We start from the raw sequence: 16827 nt of genomic DNA on the forward strand, positions 1-16827 counted from the left end.
TCTTTATGATGCCAGCATCGAACGGCTGCAGGTGGCTTGTAGTGTTAGGGGGGAAGAACACAAACTTCACGTTCCGAAGAAACTGCGGATGTCTCGGGTGGATAGCATAATTTCCAGAAAAAGGAGAGCATTTTTGCACTGCGAGCCCATCGTGTTATCAAAGCATCGAAGGAATTCTAACAAAAAACACCATGCATGGCTGTTGCTTTTGTAGTGACATGGCAGCAAGCGAGTGTTCAAGCACCGTGGGTTCTGATATTTTCCAATTACCCATGGCTTTAGTTTATCTGAGCCATCCATGTCACAGCAAAGGAGCACCACCAATCGGTCTTTGCTGCTTTTGCCTCCATGACATGCTTTGCCTTTCAGGCTTAATGACTTCGATGGCTGTACTCGAAAGAAAATGCCCGTTTCATCAGCGTTACAAATGACACGAGGCTCATACCCCTCAATTGTAGCGTGGCATTCCAGTTGTCGGCTGTTCTTTACTCACCGTCTTATAAGCAGTGCCGTGCCTCTTTCGAAAACGGTTGATCCTGCCATTCAACACCGTGAAGTCGGTGATGCCCAATCTGTCAGTATGTTCATCGCCTTCTCATGCAGAGTGCTCCCGTTGAAGTTGACACTGGCAGTGAGAGCTCGCTTAAACCAGGTGAGAAGAGCCTCGGCGAGGTATGCATACTTGGCCTGCTTAGCCTTCGGACCAAAGAGCGTGGCATTCCCCTCTATTTTGGCACTGTTAAGCGTAGAGGGTGGCACACTCTTTTCCGCTCTGGCCCACTGTCGACTGTGTTGAGTACGGCTAGCTTTTCCTCAAGGGGAAGCACTTTCCAGTTTAGCTGGACTGCCACCTGACTAACTAGGAAAAGAAATACGGCGTTTGTTGTGATGCACCGCCGTTCGCGAGCCTCCAGCTCAACCACTCGGCTCTCGAACGGCGGTGCATCCCAACAAACGGCATATTTCTTTTATCTTTTTAGTCAGGCGGCAGTCGCGATAAAACATGCTAAATATTACGGTCTAGCACACATAGCCACCTGTGATATCTGCGCTACCCGGCCCCTTCGCACATAAAGAAAACAAACGACAAAATACATCGCGATCAGGCCCCGTCGCACATAAACCAAACACGCACCGAACAAATTCTCATTGCGGCTATCACTGGTAGATAACAGGCTTGATGCTAACTCCAGTAGGTACTTTTCATCATGTACATTTCCTTTAGACGCATACATATCTGTAACGAAGTGTTTTTCGCTCAGTCGAGAGTATGCAGTCAGTTGCTGAGGTCGCCCATTCACATCTTGACGCTTGGTAGCCCTAAATCAAGCTTCACGTCGTAGTTGGTCGCGCCTCGCCGAAAGGAACCTGAAAAACCGTGTCTTGCATCCCGGCACGCCTCGAGAGTGGCAACCGTACACAGCAGATGTGGTTGGCATCGCTTTGCCAAGCCTGTGATGGTCACCGTGGCGCCAGCCCCCGTGCACTGACGGCGACGAAAAACGCCGTCGACGCCGTCTAATGTGTTTCCATCAGTCGCCGCTAGGGCTTCGATGATGCGTATAACACTGGCACAAAAGGCGGAGGCTTATGCAAGATCTGACTACTGCAGCCAGCGAAGGTGCCAAGAAGTAGCTTTTGCTGCAAGAAGTTGATGCAGAGAAAATCATCCTCTGCAGACAACTAGCATTGCCCTGTTGACCGCCGCAATCATTTTGAAAGACTGAGACAAGATTTTCAAACTTCAGAGAACACTGTAGATGAGTTCATGTCGAACTCGGATGGTTTGTTGCACATATTGTACTTTCATCAATTGGTGCAGTCACGTACCCGATGAGGTGTTGTGCAAAGTGAAGGTGTATGTGCTGTAGTGGTGTAGTGCAATGTGTGGTTGTGTATGCTGCACGTGGCATAAGAAAATAGCTGATTTCTTCAAATAAATCACGTTTGAAGTTCGTGTATTATTTCCTTTTGGGGTTTTGCTTGTCTACATGCGTACCTACTGCAAAGGTACGTCATTTTCATACAGAGGTTCGACCACTGGCTTATAATCGCACATTTTTTATTACTGCAATATTTCAAAATAACGAATGATTACTTGTGGTTCCGCATGATTCGTTATACCGAGATTTGACTGTAGTATGGCCATCAGCTGCCAGCACCTCTGACTAGCAGGCGGCCTCTTGATGCTAGTTCCGTAGCCAAGCGTGACCAAAACTCTTCAAAAGCCAAAATGGCGGCTGGCATGCGTTGCTCTGGCGGACTCGAGGAGCCAGGCTGCGACGTATCATGTGAACGTTTTTACAGCTACAACGTAACAGTTGGGTTCCCAATAAATTGCATCCTATGGGAGCTATGCAGAGACCGGATGAAAACGACGTAACAGCTGAGATAGCGGAGCAGTGTGGAACGTAATAGCGGGGTTCTACTGTAGCGAAATGGCGGATATAACGAAGTCATTTTTGATTCCCGTCGACTTTATTATAACCGGGCTAGACTGTATACCTTTCCAGGGTGTTTATTTTTTATTTTTTTTAGTATGTTGGTGAAAGTGGTAATACCATGATAACCGCATGTTGTGGTATTAGCAGGCATGAAAAAGAAGAAAAAATCTATTTGAAAGAGATAATTTTCCCTATGCCATCTTACTAAATCCCATCCAAGAAGCCTTGTCTGTTTTCTCCAGTTGCACATGCTAGTCTCTGAGATGCCTTGCTTAGCCTAGGAGGTTCCAGACATTCCTTGTGTTCAGGACACTGATGTGGTGATGGCAATGACAACAAACACTGATGTTGATGGCAATGAGGCTGTGTTTTTTTAGTTCTCATGACTTGTCATGGTCCAATCACAATTTGATATCATATGTAACTAAGCTTTTAAACATCTTTGGTACGACCAGCTGAATTTCGTCTAAAAGGACGAAATTCATTTCAAGGGTCATTGGTATGTCTGTAGCCAATAGATGTACTGTTCTTAGCCTTTTCAGGTTAAGCTTGTTGTTTGACTAATTGGATGCCTGAAAAATTATTGGTGGTGATGGTGGCACAACTTCTTTGAGTGATATTGATTGGGAATCTTTGAAAGTGCCTTTGTGACAGCTTATCCTTCCACCAGTGCTAGTATAGGGCCCAGTTGGTTCTGCATGTCTGTTTTATCGTCCTTCATGTGTCGGTAATGTTGTGGCATCCCCTACCATGGTGTGTTGCAGCCAGTGGAATGCAGTCTGCCATTGCTCCACCCACATTCATAATGAGGAATAGTCCATTCTTGGAGCTTTCCTTGTTGCCTAAACAATGGGCTAACGGACGAAATTATGAGCATTGGACTGCTCTTTCTTGCTGCTATAACCGCAGGTTGCCTTTCTTTATTTGTGTACTTTGGTGACCAGGCGAAAACAATTTGAGAGAGTAAGGAACTCTCATCTCATTTCATGATCTGGTTTTGTATGCTGAAAAATGTGTGCTGCTCTTGTAAGCAAGCTACTTGGTTGAACGTTTGGATGTAAATTGCGTGCCACACTAGGAAAATCGAGACAAGTGTGTGCCTTGTTTTTTCTAGTGTAGTGTGTAATCAAAACACTGTGCCTCTTCCTGTGGTGCAGATGAGTGCTGTGATCCCCCTGTGTGGTGACAACTGTTCCAATGTGGTGTGCGCCCAGGCCAGCCCGGCAGCCTCCTCCCAGCATGACAAGAAAGATCTCACGGGCAACAACTTCAACCAGGAATTTGTGAGTGGTTGGGGGACAAACAATGAGGGCACGTCTCGTTCACTTCTCTCAGTGTCGGGCGTGCAGGAATTTTTCTCCCGATTAGTTCATGAACCAGGGGACACTTAAGGAAAAAGAATATTTGGACAAATGAAGACATGTGGCTGTGGCATTTAATGAGGCACTGGTGGAAAAGAGCATGTGCGTGAACAAGGATATGCGAGGGGATTTGCTGATTAATCTGCTGCATCATTCCCTCGCACCCAGATTTTTTTCCCCTTAGGACTCTATTGTTTTTTCAGCCTGCTCGCTGCTGGTCACGCTTGAAGAACTGTGCTGTCTACCTGACAGAGTGCAGTACAGCAGACATTTGAGCTAGTTGATACCTCTTTGAAACTTTAACCAGCGCTGTGATAGAGACTAGAAGGAAGAACAAGCTTTGGTAATGGGGTTTTCCAAGAGTGCAGTACCTTTTTCTGAAGTGTGTCTTTCCCATCACTGAGGGCAGTTACTCTCTGAGGTCAGTTCCCACCACTGTTCTTGGTTTGCCTCTGATGCTTTGGGGTGGAAGTTGTTTTTCTCTCAGCGTACTAATCCACTGTGCCAGGAACGTGGTCTTGACAGGGTGGGGAAAGGTGAACGATGTCAGAGGTATAAAGTCTGGTAGAGCTCATCACCAGTGGGGGAAAGGCCACAAGACCTGAGCTTTTAGATAATGACAGTCGAGAAACTCTGCTTACTCTGCTTTAAAAAGGGGCTGGTTTTAGTACAGTAGACTCCCTTTAAGACGAACTCCAAGGGACCATGAAAATTGTTCGTCTAATCAGGAGTGCTTCCAAAAATGATGTTTGAGCATGCAGAGTGTGTCCAAATACCTCATATATGAGAACAAATGAATAAAATGGCCTTTCAGGAAAATAAACTGCAATACAAGCATTTATTGGACTAATGATTGTCTACTAAACTTTGCAGTAGTAAGGCATCAGGCATTGTTGACTGTTACCCAGTCTGTTATTTTTTTTTGTGTGTCTGTCGTGAAAATCGACGGCCTGCTACAAAAGCAGACATCTCGCTTAACTTTTGAAGATACCCTTCAGTGCCCTCACACTGTTCAAAAAACTGCACTAAAGTGTCTAGGCAGGCATCAGCTGCATCAGAGGTAACTAGTGCAGATTCAGGCATAACATTCAAGCTGTCATCTTCAGCAGCAGTTTCCGATGGTAGGTCAAGCACTTCATCAATCAGAGCGTCCAGTGTGTCAGCCCTACACGTTTCTACACTTTTGACAATGCTGACATACGTACTGATGTCAGTGAACACACCCTTACTGCTCATTGTCAATGAACACACCCTTACTGCTCGAGTTGGCAGCTCCTGCCAAACGTATAACCTCAGACCTTACTGCTCAGCGCAGAAACAATGCTTCTATCCTCCAAGTTCGCAGTGTGGTCCTCATTCGTAGTATCGCAGTCATTCTGCGCTGAGCAATCACTAAGCGCCACAAATCCTGCATGGCGGAAGGTGTTGGCAATAGTGGCTTGAGTAACCTGCTCCCAGGCGCTCGTCAGTGAGTGGACAGCACTTAACAGGTTAACTTTGTACTCCTTACTGCTCTCCATTCAAATCAGCATCCTTTGCAGCAGAGAGCGACGATAGTCCCTCTTCAAGCTACTTATTACTCCCTGGTCCATAGGCTGCAGCTTCGCCGTTGTATTCGCTTGTAGAAACTGCAGTCGGATGGCATGAAGTCCGGCGATGTGGCCGTGTCCGGGACAGTTGTCAACAACGAGAACTTTTCTCTTCTGTCTCTGGAAGTGGCGATCCATCTCTTGAAGCCACTGCTCGAAAAGTGCCTGCGTCATCCACCCTTTTGAATTAGCCATGTAGGTGACTGGCAGCGTTATGTTTTTAAAGCAGCGTGGTGCTTCAGATTTGCCAATCACCAGCAACTTTAGTTTGTCAGTCCCAGTCATATTTGCGCCCATGAGGACCGTTACTCGAAGCTTGCTCCGTTTGCCCGCCACGCAGTCATCACCAGCAAATGCGAGCGTTTTATTTGGGAGTAGCTGGTAGAAAAGCGCAGTTTCGTCCACATTGTATATGTCTTAGGGTCATATTCGTCCATGAGTTCATTCATCTTGTTCTGCCTCCAATCGCTGCAGACCGCTTCATCCACTGCAGCGGCCTCGCGGACAACACAACGAAAGGCCAGTCCATGCCTTTTCCGAAAACGGTCGAGCCACCCTCAGTCGCAGGGCAATTTCTTCTGCTTTAGCTTTCAGTAGCACTCCATTCACTGGCAAATTCGCACTGCGCGCTCTCTTCACCCAGGCAAGCAGAACGTCTTCAAGGTCTTTGTGCATAGCTGTGCGCATCCTCTTCCGCTTTGGCGCAAACTCACCATCTTCCAAAGCACTGGTGATCCGCACTTCGTCCTTCACGATACTGCTCATGGTACTTTTCGCGATGCCGAACTTGCGCGCTATTTCAGTCTTTGAAAGCCGGCCGGCGCGAACTTCGGTCAAAACTTCGGCCTTCTCACGAAGCTCAAGTGGCTTTTTTCGAGTTGTTGGCCGACTAGCCATAGTAACAACACGACGAACACGGCGCGCAAGAAAACAAACGGCGCACACCACGAGGTGACAGCGTACAGCCTGGTAGAAAATTGCGGGACACGACACGCACACCCGCCACGTAGTAGGCGTCGTTGGCAATCAGCAAAGGCGCGGAGCTCGGTAGCACTGGCATGACGACACTATCACGTGATCACCATTGGGAAACGTCATTGGCTGCTTTTTCTTCTCACCGTTTTTTTCCTGCGTTTCACTAGTTTTGCTGGCCGGGCCGCATATGCTTTTTTTCTCTGCCTCTTCCTCTCTTCGCTCTGTTTCGTCCTTGCTCGAGGTCGTACCAATACAGCCGGCGCGACGCGAAACGCGAACCTACTCCTACTGCGGGGAAAAAAGGAGTGAGCGGGGGAACGGTGGGAGAGGACGAGCAGCGGCACTCTTCCGCCTTCGTAGAATCGCATTTCCGACACCGACGTGCTTGGGTCTGCGTGCGTCGGCGGCACGGATGGTCGTGGCACTGAAAAGCTTTTTTTGTTTTTTTTCTTTCTGCTGAAGCGCTGCTCGGACGGTCGAGTAAGCTGCGCGGGTGGGGTGCGGCTGGCCGTGAAAATTCATCTTAACCAATTAGTGATTGCAAAGTGTTCATCTTAAGCGGATTTTTTTTGCATTGACTCTATGGGGAACCAAACAAACAACCTCCACTGTTCATCTTAGCCGAGGGTTCATCTTAAGCGAGTTCGTCTTAACAGGAGTCTACTGTACGTACTATGAATTGTGTCATCTAGAAGTAGTCAATAGAAGCTTTCTGCTATTGCCGTCAATGCCTTCCGGAAATCACTCTTTTCCTGTTTTCTTTTTCACCCTAATTACTGCAACGGCTGTTATAGCTAAGGATTTTTTGCTACTGCAACTTTTGAACATATGTTATTTTCCTGGTGGTTGTGCATATATCAACACTGAAATTAACAAGCGTAAGTGCAGGCTAGTTGGTTGCTCATTTGGAATAAACAGCGCTGTGTTTGTGTCCTTCTCATCTTCGTCCTTATCCTTCGCGCTGTTTATTCCAAACACTCTGAAAGTTTGCAATTTGCCTTTTTCACAAGATATCGTGCCTTCTGAAGAGTGGTTTAAAATTCGTCTGCTACTGCTTAAAAACGTCCTTGGGAGCTGCGTGTGAAGTAGCGATCTGTGTACTTGACAGCTACAGTCAAACCTCGATATAACGAACACGCATATTGCGAATTGTTGAATATATCGAACTCTTCGAAATTATTTTGTCAAACACATGTATTTTTAACTTCCCATAGCGAATGCGGTTCGGCATAAAACGGATATTACGAACTTCGCGACGCCAAGCACTACCTCACTTTATTAGCAGGAGGCAGGCTTCGTTGCACTACATGTGTGTTGTGCGGCGCAGCAAATGTTCAGGACTACCTCGCAGCCGGTGACAGCGCCACAGATGCCACGACGGCATTGGGAGTTGACAGCCAAAGAAATCTATGGCCTCCGAGATTACCCCCGCGCGCCTGTTTGTGTGCGCGGAAGTCATCTCGGAGGCCATAAGAAATTGTTCGCATCTCACAATTGCTGACAGCGCCGCTTCAACAGCAGCACAATTGAAGGTTGCTTTTGCCTTTTTGGTTTTTGCGTCTTTCGCGTTTTTAGTGTTAGCAGTGGCGTCGCGGCGTGGCCGTCGTAGCGTTCGGCGGAGGCTGTGTCGATCGTCGTGTCGAGTGTGGTACGCGGGTGTGTGTAGTGCTTTGATGGCGATGATTGTGAAAAAAAGAGCAGCACTGACGTTAAAGACCAAGCTCAAGATAAAATCGGGTCCTTCAAGGCAATTTACAAGAGGAGACTGATTGACACTCTTCTCGTGAAGCTTCTTGTGAAGCAGGACTTGATCGGACAGCGTGAAAGGCAAAACGATTGCCAACTACTTTCGGCACGCAGGTTTTGTTCCAGCAGAGGTCCGTGCATCAAGTGATGATGGGGACGATCCCGACGAAGCAGAAGCAGAGCTCCGCGAGCTCGATGAGCCTGGAACGACTTTTCGCGTTTTTTTGGTGACATGCCCGCAACAATGACTGCAGAGGACTTTGTAGGCGGCGACGACATCGCGGCGACTACGTCTGTACTGACGGATGCTGAAATCGCTGTGGAAGTTTCTGAACATCCTGCAGACGAAGCTCAGGCTGACCCTGCATACGAGAACATTCAGACTTCACAAGAAGCGCTTGCTGCATTGGATTTACTGCGCCGCCACTGCAGTGCTATTGAGGGCAGTGGGTTTGCCCTTGTTGAGTGTTTGCAAACTGTAAAACAGAATGTGATACGGAACGCGATCAACGCAAAAAAGCAAGCCGCGTTAACGCAGTTCTTTGCACGTAAATAAATGGGCGTGACCCAAGTAGGCACCCTCCGAGTTGCTGTGCCTTCTCGGATTGAATTTCGCTGCTCTTGCGTGTATTTTCTACGAAATTTTATATTACGTATTATGGGATAGAGCGAACTATTTTCAGATTTTTTAACTGTTCGTTATAACGAGGTTTCACTGTACCACCATTTGTCACGTATACCAGTCACAAATTTGACCTGCGCCTGGCCCTCGAGATCAGCCCAGGCTGTGTGGACCGCGGAGGCCAAGAACTGCACATGCGCAGCTGGGCTGGTGGTTCGTTTTCAACTAGGGGACGGGCACGCATGCGTGGAGCGGCCGTGTGAAAAAGGTGGATTTAGACAGTTTCTTTTAATGGCCGCAACACCACCACTATTCTTAGACACCCAAATTTTGACCGATAAAAATTGCCATTTTTTTTATACGTGGGCCCATGAGTTTTCAACTGGCAATATTAAAGAGCTGTTGGGTCTCTTGTCTTTTCTCATCTGGTCGCTTGCTGCATGAGCCAACAGGGAGTGTTGCTGAGCTGTCTCGGTGAATTTCACTGGGACCTAGTTGAGCTCTGCTCGAGAGAAACTGTGTGAAGACGGGCGTGTATGTTGTTGGTATGCAGCCCACTTTGCTGGGTGCAGACGATGCTTCCGTCCAGCAGCCAGCCGTCACCAATGGCAGTGTGTGGGGTGAGTGATCTTCTCTCGGACACTTGTTGTTTCAGTGTGGTGCTTTTCGCTTCCCCCATTGAAAGGCGAGCTATGCAGCCATTGTAAGCATCGGATTAGATTAGATGGAGTTCACTCTGTAGTAAGTTGGCTCAGCATGCAGAACTGCGTGAAAACTGTGGCTACTGCAAAAGACGACTGGGGCAAAAAGTTTTGCCAGTTTTTCTTACTCCTTTCCTGGCACTTTTCTAACTGCCGTGGAGCCCCAGCCAGACAGCGTCTCACATAGGAGCACAGTAGGGCGAGGTTGTAAAGGGCCTGTTTTGTCAGTTTATGGACAAAACTTAACTGTGTGCATTTTCATCTGCTGATTTCAGAACCGCAAACGGTTTCCTTCTACTGCAGACAGTTCTAGAATATCAAACAAAGAATGTCTTTTGTTCGGAGGAAGCCTGGTTAATAATTTTCAGACCTTGTTGAGAATATTTATCGATGGAAGGAACCCTATCATGCATAAATTGACTTTCTAGGACAATTGGGATGAAAGCTACAGCTTGTCAAACTTGCAGCAAAAAAGCTCATTTTGCATCTGGGACAAAAATTTTGAAAAATTTCTAAAATAAGTAGTGGGCTTTGTTGCAGAGATGTATAGCAAGAAAAAAAGGAAGGAGTTACAGTAATTACCTGAGTGCGAGATAGAAATGCATTTAAATATCTATCTAACAAACCATGTAGCAAATTTGTCGATATTATGAAGCTTTTCAATTACCCAACGTTGCCCCCATAGAAGTGCGTGTATTTAAAAACTACATAACAAACATGTTCAGCAATTGACCTTGATATAATGAACTCGCGGCGCCGACTGTCTCTTAGCTAGTGACGAATTACTGGAAATTCGGCAGAACCCTGCAAGTTTCATGACTATATAACATAAACTGACATGAGAGGGACACGATAACAATGATCGGCTGCAGTTTATAAAACGTGACTTGTTTCAGTGTCAACAGTGCATCTAGGTGGCAACACTACTTTAGCTTTTAGAATGTGCCACTACATTAATTCATGCTTAAACGCAGCAAAAACTAACAGGACAAAGAAAAATAACTCTGTGCGAGTTGTGTGCGTTCATTGCCGTTACGCGGGTAATCGCAAGCTTTCGTGCATCAGTAGTGGGAATAGCAGAGTGTGCTAGCGGCACGAGGCACAGTCAGCTACCTGGGGCAGCTGTGGCGGGGGAGCAGGAACATGCATGAAGACGCAGGCACCTCCTTGCACTTTCCCCCATCCCCCACCCTCTGATTGCTTCCCAGCCAGCGTTCTAGTAGCATTGTCTGCTCTTCGGCTTCATTTCTTTTTATTACTCGATATAGTGACGCTCAAGTCATTTCGTATTAAATTATGATGTAGCCATTCATTGTGCAGTGTTCCGCGTGCTGTCAGGCAACTTTTCACTTCTTATGTAGCATCCACCTTCTTTTCCAGTTTCAGTCCAATCTGTGACAGGGATTCAAGCCACCGACATGTGTGCCTCTAATTCTATGCCGTTCACTGTAAACGTAGGATGTGTGCCGAGAAGATACTGTGTCTTTACCCTATAATAAAAAATAAATAGACATACGCTTGCCAACTATGTGCCAGCCTCTAGATGCCTAAAATTGGTGGAATGAAGAGACTGCGTTAAAGGCGCTATCGCGTCCTCTATTAAGACGAAGCTTTCTGCTAAATCTTTTGTTAACATAGGCCCCTTCATGCTGGCCTGCATGCTTTGCACCGGGCAGAACGAAGCCTATTGAAATGATTACTTGGAAGTCAGTCATTTGTACGTGTCACTGATAGACTTCTTGGGATTAAGGTGGGCGCAAGGTCTGCACATAAGAGCTAACTTACTTCGAAGTGAACAATTTTTGATCTGCATTTAGAAAAGGAACTGTATTCAAGTTCTCTAGAGATAGTTCATGTAGCAAGGCCCTTTATTTTCTTGCTGCCACATATTTTGAACGCAAAATGCATTATATACCAAAGAGAAAGCACTCTAATAATTGCACTGCCCCGTGTGTTTCGACAGCAGTGCCAGTAGAGAACTGTACATAGCGCAAATCGGACAGCTGAGCTGCACAAACAGAGTTTGATTTGGATCATTTTGAGTTCGTCGCAGTACCAGCAATTGAAGGAAATTTGAGTATTTTCGCGATGAGGAAATAGACAATCTATGAGGGCGAGGAATTTTGCATGTTGAGAAAACTTTTGTCATTGAGCGGTTAATTGTCACGCCGACAATAAGCTGCGCATAAAGTTCTCATATGTGAATTGAGCGTTGATTACAGTTCTTCTGAAGCATCTGCACGGGGCTTCCAATGCAGAGCTAATGCGAAGAGAGGAGACATCATAAGAACTGCAGAAGAAATTCAGCAAGCAAAATGATCACAAATATAAAATATCTTCAAAACAGCTGAGAAAACACAGTTGTAGAAAACACAACCAGCTGTGGCAGCTGCCAAGAAAAAGAAAAAAGATAATGAATGAATAAAGCCTTTATTTGATTGAAGGGATGACTTGGCCGCTGTTTGGGTAATTAGGAAGTTGGGAGGGACAAGAGTGTAGCTTATCGCTTCTTCACGGTTCTTCAAGCTGTTTCTCGTTGTTAAAAGATAACCATCTAAAAAGCTTAGAAAAGGATCTAGATCAGCATCTACAAGCTAGACCTTACAGACTTGCAGTGGCTGGTATGTCAAGCTTTGGACTGAGGTATGATATGTCAAACGGTTCCGTAACTGAATTTTTGCGAGGTGGGCAAGCACAAAAACGTATAAGGTTCTGAATGAGCTAAAGATATGCTACCAACCATGCATATGAGCTCCTAATGCATGCATTGAAGTGCATTCGCGGCAAATATGGTTTTTGCTTTTGAAGCAATACAAAATCACAGCAATACAGAGCACTTGCCAGTCAGTGTTTTCTGCTGTGTACCTACTGGCTTGCTTGCTCACAAGCATGCTGTGCACTTTTTCCCCATGCTCATAATCTTGTTCCTTTCAACGCGCCCATCTGGTCAGTGGTGCTGTGTTGGGATATCAGGTACTACATGGCTCCTTGTGTGTGCAGAGAATCCGCGCAACTCCCGAGTGCATGGAACGGTGCTGAGGAAGGGGCACCTGGTGCAGCGTCCGCGACCAGATCCCTCTGCGCTGCTGGAGACGCGCTCCCGCAGTCCCGGATCTACCACGGGCAGCACTGGTCAGTGACTCCCTTTGCACAAGAGGACATTACGTTATGCAGAGCATTATGAGGAGGTAGGCTTGGGAGGAAAGGCTGCAATGGCCACTCTGAGGAGCAAACAACCTACACCGGCACACAGGATTTTGACCCAGTGATGGCATCTCCTACCATCCCATTTCCCACTGTCACATATTCCGGTTTACCTTATGTCGCTGGATATAACGTTTATTTAATCAACTTCGGGTGTGACGCTTGCGCTATTCTTCTTGAAACTAGCGAAAGAAGCAGCCCTATGTAGTACACTCTTCTACGAGGACAATATTCAGCGGACTGCATTATCCGAAACCAGAGCTTGTTGCCCTATTGGACAAGCTTTTTTTTTTTTTTTTTTTTTTCGAAAAAGCTGCCATGCACCTACTACACACAAATGTTTTCGAAGTACTTAAGATCCTGATTCAGTCAGCATTACACAATTCAACACTGAGTTGCCCGAAAGGAATTGACAACAGCTATGTTATTAGGTCCGCTTCTTTGATATTTGAAAAATTTCTCAGAATTTTTCTTCTCAATTAATTTTACCAGGAAAGTGACAGAGAAGACCGAGAGGCCAACTCCTTATGTGCACAAGCCGTGCAGGAAGATTTTGAGACTGAATTTTCTAGACGCAGGTCGCATTTTGATGAATTGATGAATATGTTGTGCAATGTGTAACTTTGAAGTACAATTTTTTTTTTTATTGTTTGCCGCTCTTTTCGATTCTGCTTAACTATTTATGCCCATTTCCTTGATTAAAAGTATACATCTTCGGTCTTTCATCCGACTGATATGTTTTGAACGAAGCTAGAACAGCCCACTCCACTAGACAAGTGAAATTTTTACTATATGAGTAAATTTTTGTTCTTTACTCTGAATCTGAGATGCGCCATGAATTTTTGCCAGTGCCTCTTCTGATCTAAACGAAAACGGTAGCGGTTGACAGAATCTCCACCCAACAGTTCACCATGCACTCACGTCAGGTCACGCTACACCTGCTTACACCATTCAAAGGCGCATTGCATAGCCTGCTAAATTTATTTTTGTACAAAACTTAGGGGCAAAAATTGAAGTGTACCTAAAGCTTCATTCGACCGTGCACGGCTGCACTGATGAAGGCGCACGCGCGTGAGCGGATTGTTGACCGTATTTTATTCCTCGTGCACGATAAATGTTCGATGCTGATTACGGCCTTTGTATAAACCATAAGGGGCGAAATGACAGGATCTGCTGGTTGCAACTGACATGAGCGAAGCTAAAAGCGAGCGCGCGTTTTCCTTGCGCGTGAACGGCTGTAGCAGAGGAGCAGCAGTAGGGTGGTGGCGACCCCACCGAGGCGCGGCAGGTGGTGGAAACAGACCCCATTGGAGAGGCCGTAAGAGAAGCGCGCTCTCCCTCGAGACCGGCCGTGGTAGTAGTTGACGCTCTTGCGTTACCCGACCAAGCACACTTGGCTCTGCGTGCACGCTACGATTTTTCCTACCACGTGCGTTTCGACTTTCAGTTTGAAAGTTCGTGTTGTGCTCCTGAAGTGAACATATGTGTGGAAGTGACGATGGCACTGTCAAAGAAATGCTGCTTCAACCCCGACTGGACAAACCCGGAAATCTCCGCACATGCAAATTGGATTAGGCCTGTGCCAAATGACCCAAATAGTGCTCGCTGCACAATGTGCTGCAAGAAGTTCTCCTTGAGCAACATGGGGAAAACGGCAATTACTAGCCATGCTGAGAGTAAGAAACATCAAGCTGCTATGAAATCTCGGCAAAGCGCTTCCCAGACTCGGGTCGTCTCATTTTTCGAGACTGTGACAAATAGCAGCTCGCCTTCCGCAGCGCCAACGAGTGCTTCGTTTGGAGGTAGCGCTAGTGCTTGTAGTGCTCCGGAGCTGCGTCCAGCCACCACCACGGAAGCACTTAGCCCCTCTCTGAAGACATCAGTGAGTAGCTTTCTATTGAAGAATGAAGTTACTGAGGCCGAGATCATGTGGTGCTTGAACACTGTAATGACCCATGGATCTTTTCGATCAGCGGCAGCCTCTGCCTCGCTGTTTCCGTTTATGTTCCCTACATGTGAGGTTGCCACTAAAATGTAGCTTGGAAAGGACAAAGTCGGATACACAATTTGTCATGGTATTGGTTCATACTTTCAAGAGAAAATTTGACAAACCTTTCTAGCCTTCCTTATTTAGTGGTTGCATTTGATGAGTCGCTCAACAAAGTCACTCAGAAAGCGCAGATGGATGTACTGATCAGGTACTGGGACCAAACTGTTGCCACTGTGAAAACACGCTGCCTAACTTCGTGTTTCTTGGGGCACACAACTCAGAAGATTTGGCTGTTGCTTTTAGGAAAGCCACAGAAGGTATTAATCAAACGAAGATACTACAAGTGTCAATGGACGGGCCAAATGTGAACTTGAAGTTTCTGAGGTCCCTCAAACAAGAACTTAGAGAACCTGACTCAACTCACCAACTTCTTGACATTGGAAGCTGTGGACTCCATGTTGTCAATGGTGCATTTAAAACAGGCCACTCTGCGACGCACTGGGATCTGGTAGCGTTTCTTCGTGGGAGCTATAATCTATTCAAGTATGTGCCAGCATGTCATGCAGACTATATCCACTTTACAGGAAGTGCCCTGTTTCCATTGAAGTTCTGCCCGGTAAGGTGGCTTGAGAATAGCAAGGTGATTTCAAGAGCGCTTGCTATTATTCCGAACTTGGTGAAATTCATGGAATGCTCTAAGCAAGCGAAAAAGGTGCCAGCGTGTGCTAGCTACAGCATTGTTGAAAATGCAAAAGGGGACAAGATGCTGCCTGTTAAATTAACTTTTATGCTATCAATTGCTGAAGACCTGGAACCATTTTTGGCTGAATTTCAGACAGACAAGTCTATGGTGCTCTTTCTAGCCCCTACACTGGATCGCCTGTTGCGGTCATTGCTTGCTAGAATCGTCCGAAAGGAAGTCCTGCAAGCTGAACAACATGTCCACTAAGCTGCTTAGGATTGACTTGGAGAAACCTGATAACATGATTGCTTCTACTACATTCAACATTGGGCTTGCTGCAAAAAATGAGCTTCGCAAGATCCCCACACCATCGCAGCTGGCTGTGCTCAGCTTCAAAAAAGACTATATTGCATTCGTAAAGAAGTGTTCACAAAAAGTGATGGAAAGGTCACCTTTACAATACAAGTTGACCAAGGAGCGAGCTGCTTGGATCCAGCTATCGCATTGTCTCCAGAGGTTGGTGCAAAGCAACTGTGCATTGCCCTGGAGGTGCTAACAGAGCACCAGTGGCTGACTGGGTTGGAAGCTGAGCGTACCCACCGTTCCTATGTTGAGGTATGCTCATTGAGCTCTGCACAGGTGGCATTGACCAACTTTGACAGAAACGAGCAGGGGCTGGACACGCTCTGGTTTGAATTGTGTTCACGCAACCATAAGGAGCTATTTTCCTTCATCAAGATCATTCTTAGCTTGTCCCATGGAAATGCAGCTGTGGAACGAGGGTTCTCAGTCAACAAAGAGTGCCTTGTTGAAAACCTGAAAGAGGAGTCGCTAATTGTGCAAAGAGCAGTGTATGACACAGTCTCTGCTATTGGAGGTGTGGCCAAAGTTGAGGTCACAAACACAATGATGCAAATGGTCCGCAGTGCCAATGCCCGATGGAAGGAAGACCTGCAAAGAAAGAAGCAAGAGAGGTTGGACACATCGGATGCCGAAAGGAAGAAGAAGAGTGGCTTCTATTGTAAAAGAGCTTAAACAAAAGAGGCAAAAGGTCATCGACGATGCACAGTTGCAGGCTGCTTGTCTTGAGGAGGAAATTAATTCTCTAAAACAAGGTCCCTAAAGCAGCTAACCAATGTTTTTTTCTCTCTTTGACAGCAGATCAGTTGTTTTGTACACCTGAATAAAATATTTTGCATTGTGCATAATGTCTATCTATGCAATATATTCGTTTTAATGGCATTAGTTGAAACTATTTTTCAGGACTTCGGTCAGGAAATTTAATGGAAATAGTCAGGGAAAACCTGGAAAAGTCAGGGAGTTTTAAAAAACACTTAGGTAGACACCATAAAAAAGGTATTTTTTGCTTCATTCGATTTTTCGGACATTCAATATTTCGAACTTGTTTACATTCCCCGTGGAGTCCGGATTATCGATCGTTGACTTTATATGACTCACTCGTGGCACTGCCTTATTGTCACCCTACTGTCTGTTGATAGTAAGAGAAAGCTGC

At 46.2% G+C, this 16827-nt stretch overlaps 1 protein-coding gene and 1 pseudogene across 3 annotated transcripts in view; both read left to right on the plus strand.

The window, feature by feature from the left end:
* The window catches only part of LOC146180450 (vasculin-like protein 1), a 158674-nt gene that overhangs the window by 82463 nt on the left and 59384 nt on the right, over positions 1-16827 (plus strand). For all 3 annotated transcript variants that reach the window (XM_084576041.1, XM_084576040.1, XM_084576039.1), the window contains 3 exons: positions 3602-3727; positions 9291-9357; positions 12439-12570. In XM_084576041.1, the coding sequence (XP_084432167.1) occupies positions 3602-3727; positions 9291-9357; positions 12439-12570 (325 nt within the window). The remainder of the gene's footprint in view (positions 1-3601; positions 3728-9290; positions 9358-12438; positions 12571-16827) is intronic.
* On the plus strand, positions 14453-16392 carry LOC146180451 (uncharacterized; annotated as a pseudogene).

Source organism: Amblyomma maculatum, chromosome 8, assembly GCF_055883805.1.
Source record: "Amblyomma maculatum isolate TAMU_Amacu chromosome 8, ASM5588380v1, whole genome shotgun sequence".
Taxonomy (NCBI): Eukaryota; Metazoa; Arthropoda; class Arachnida; order Ixodida; family Ixodidae; genus Amblyomma; species Amblyomma maculatum.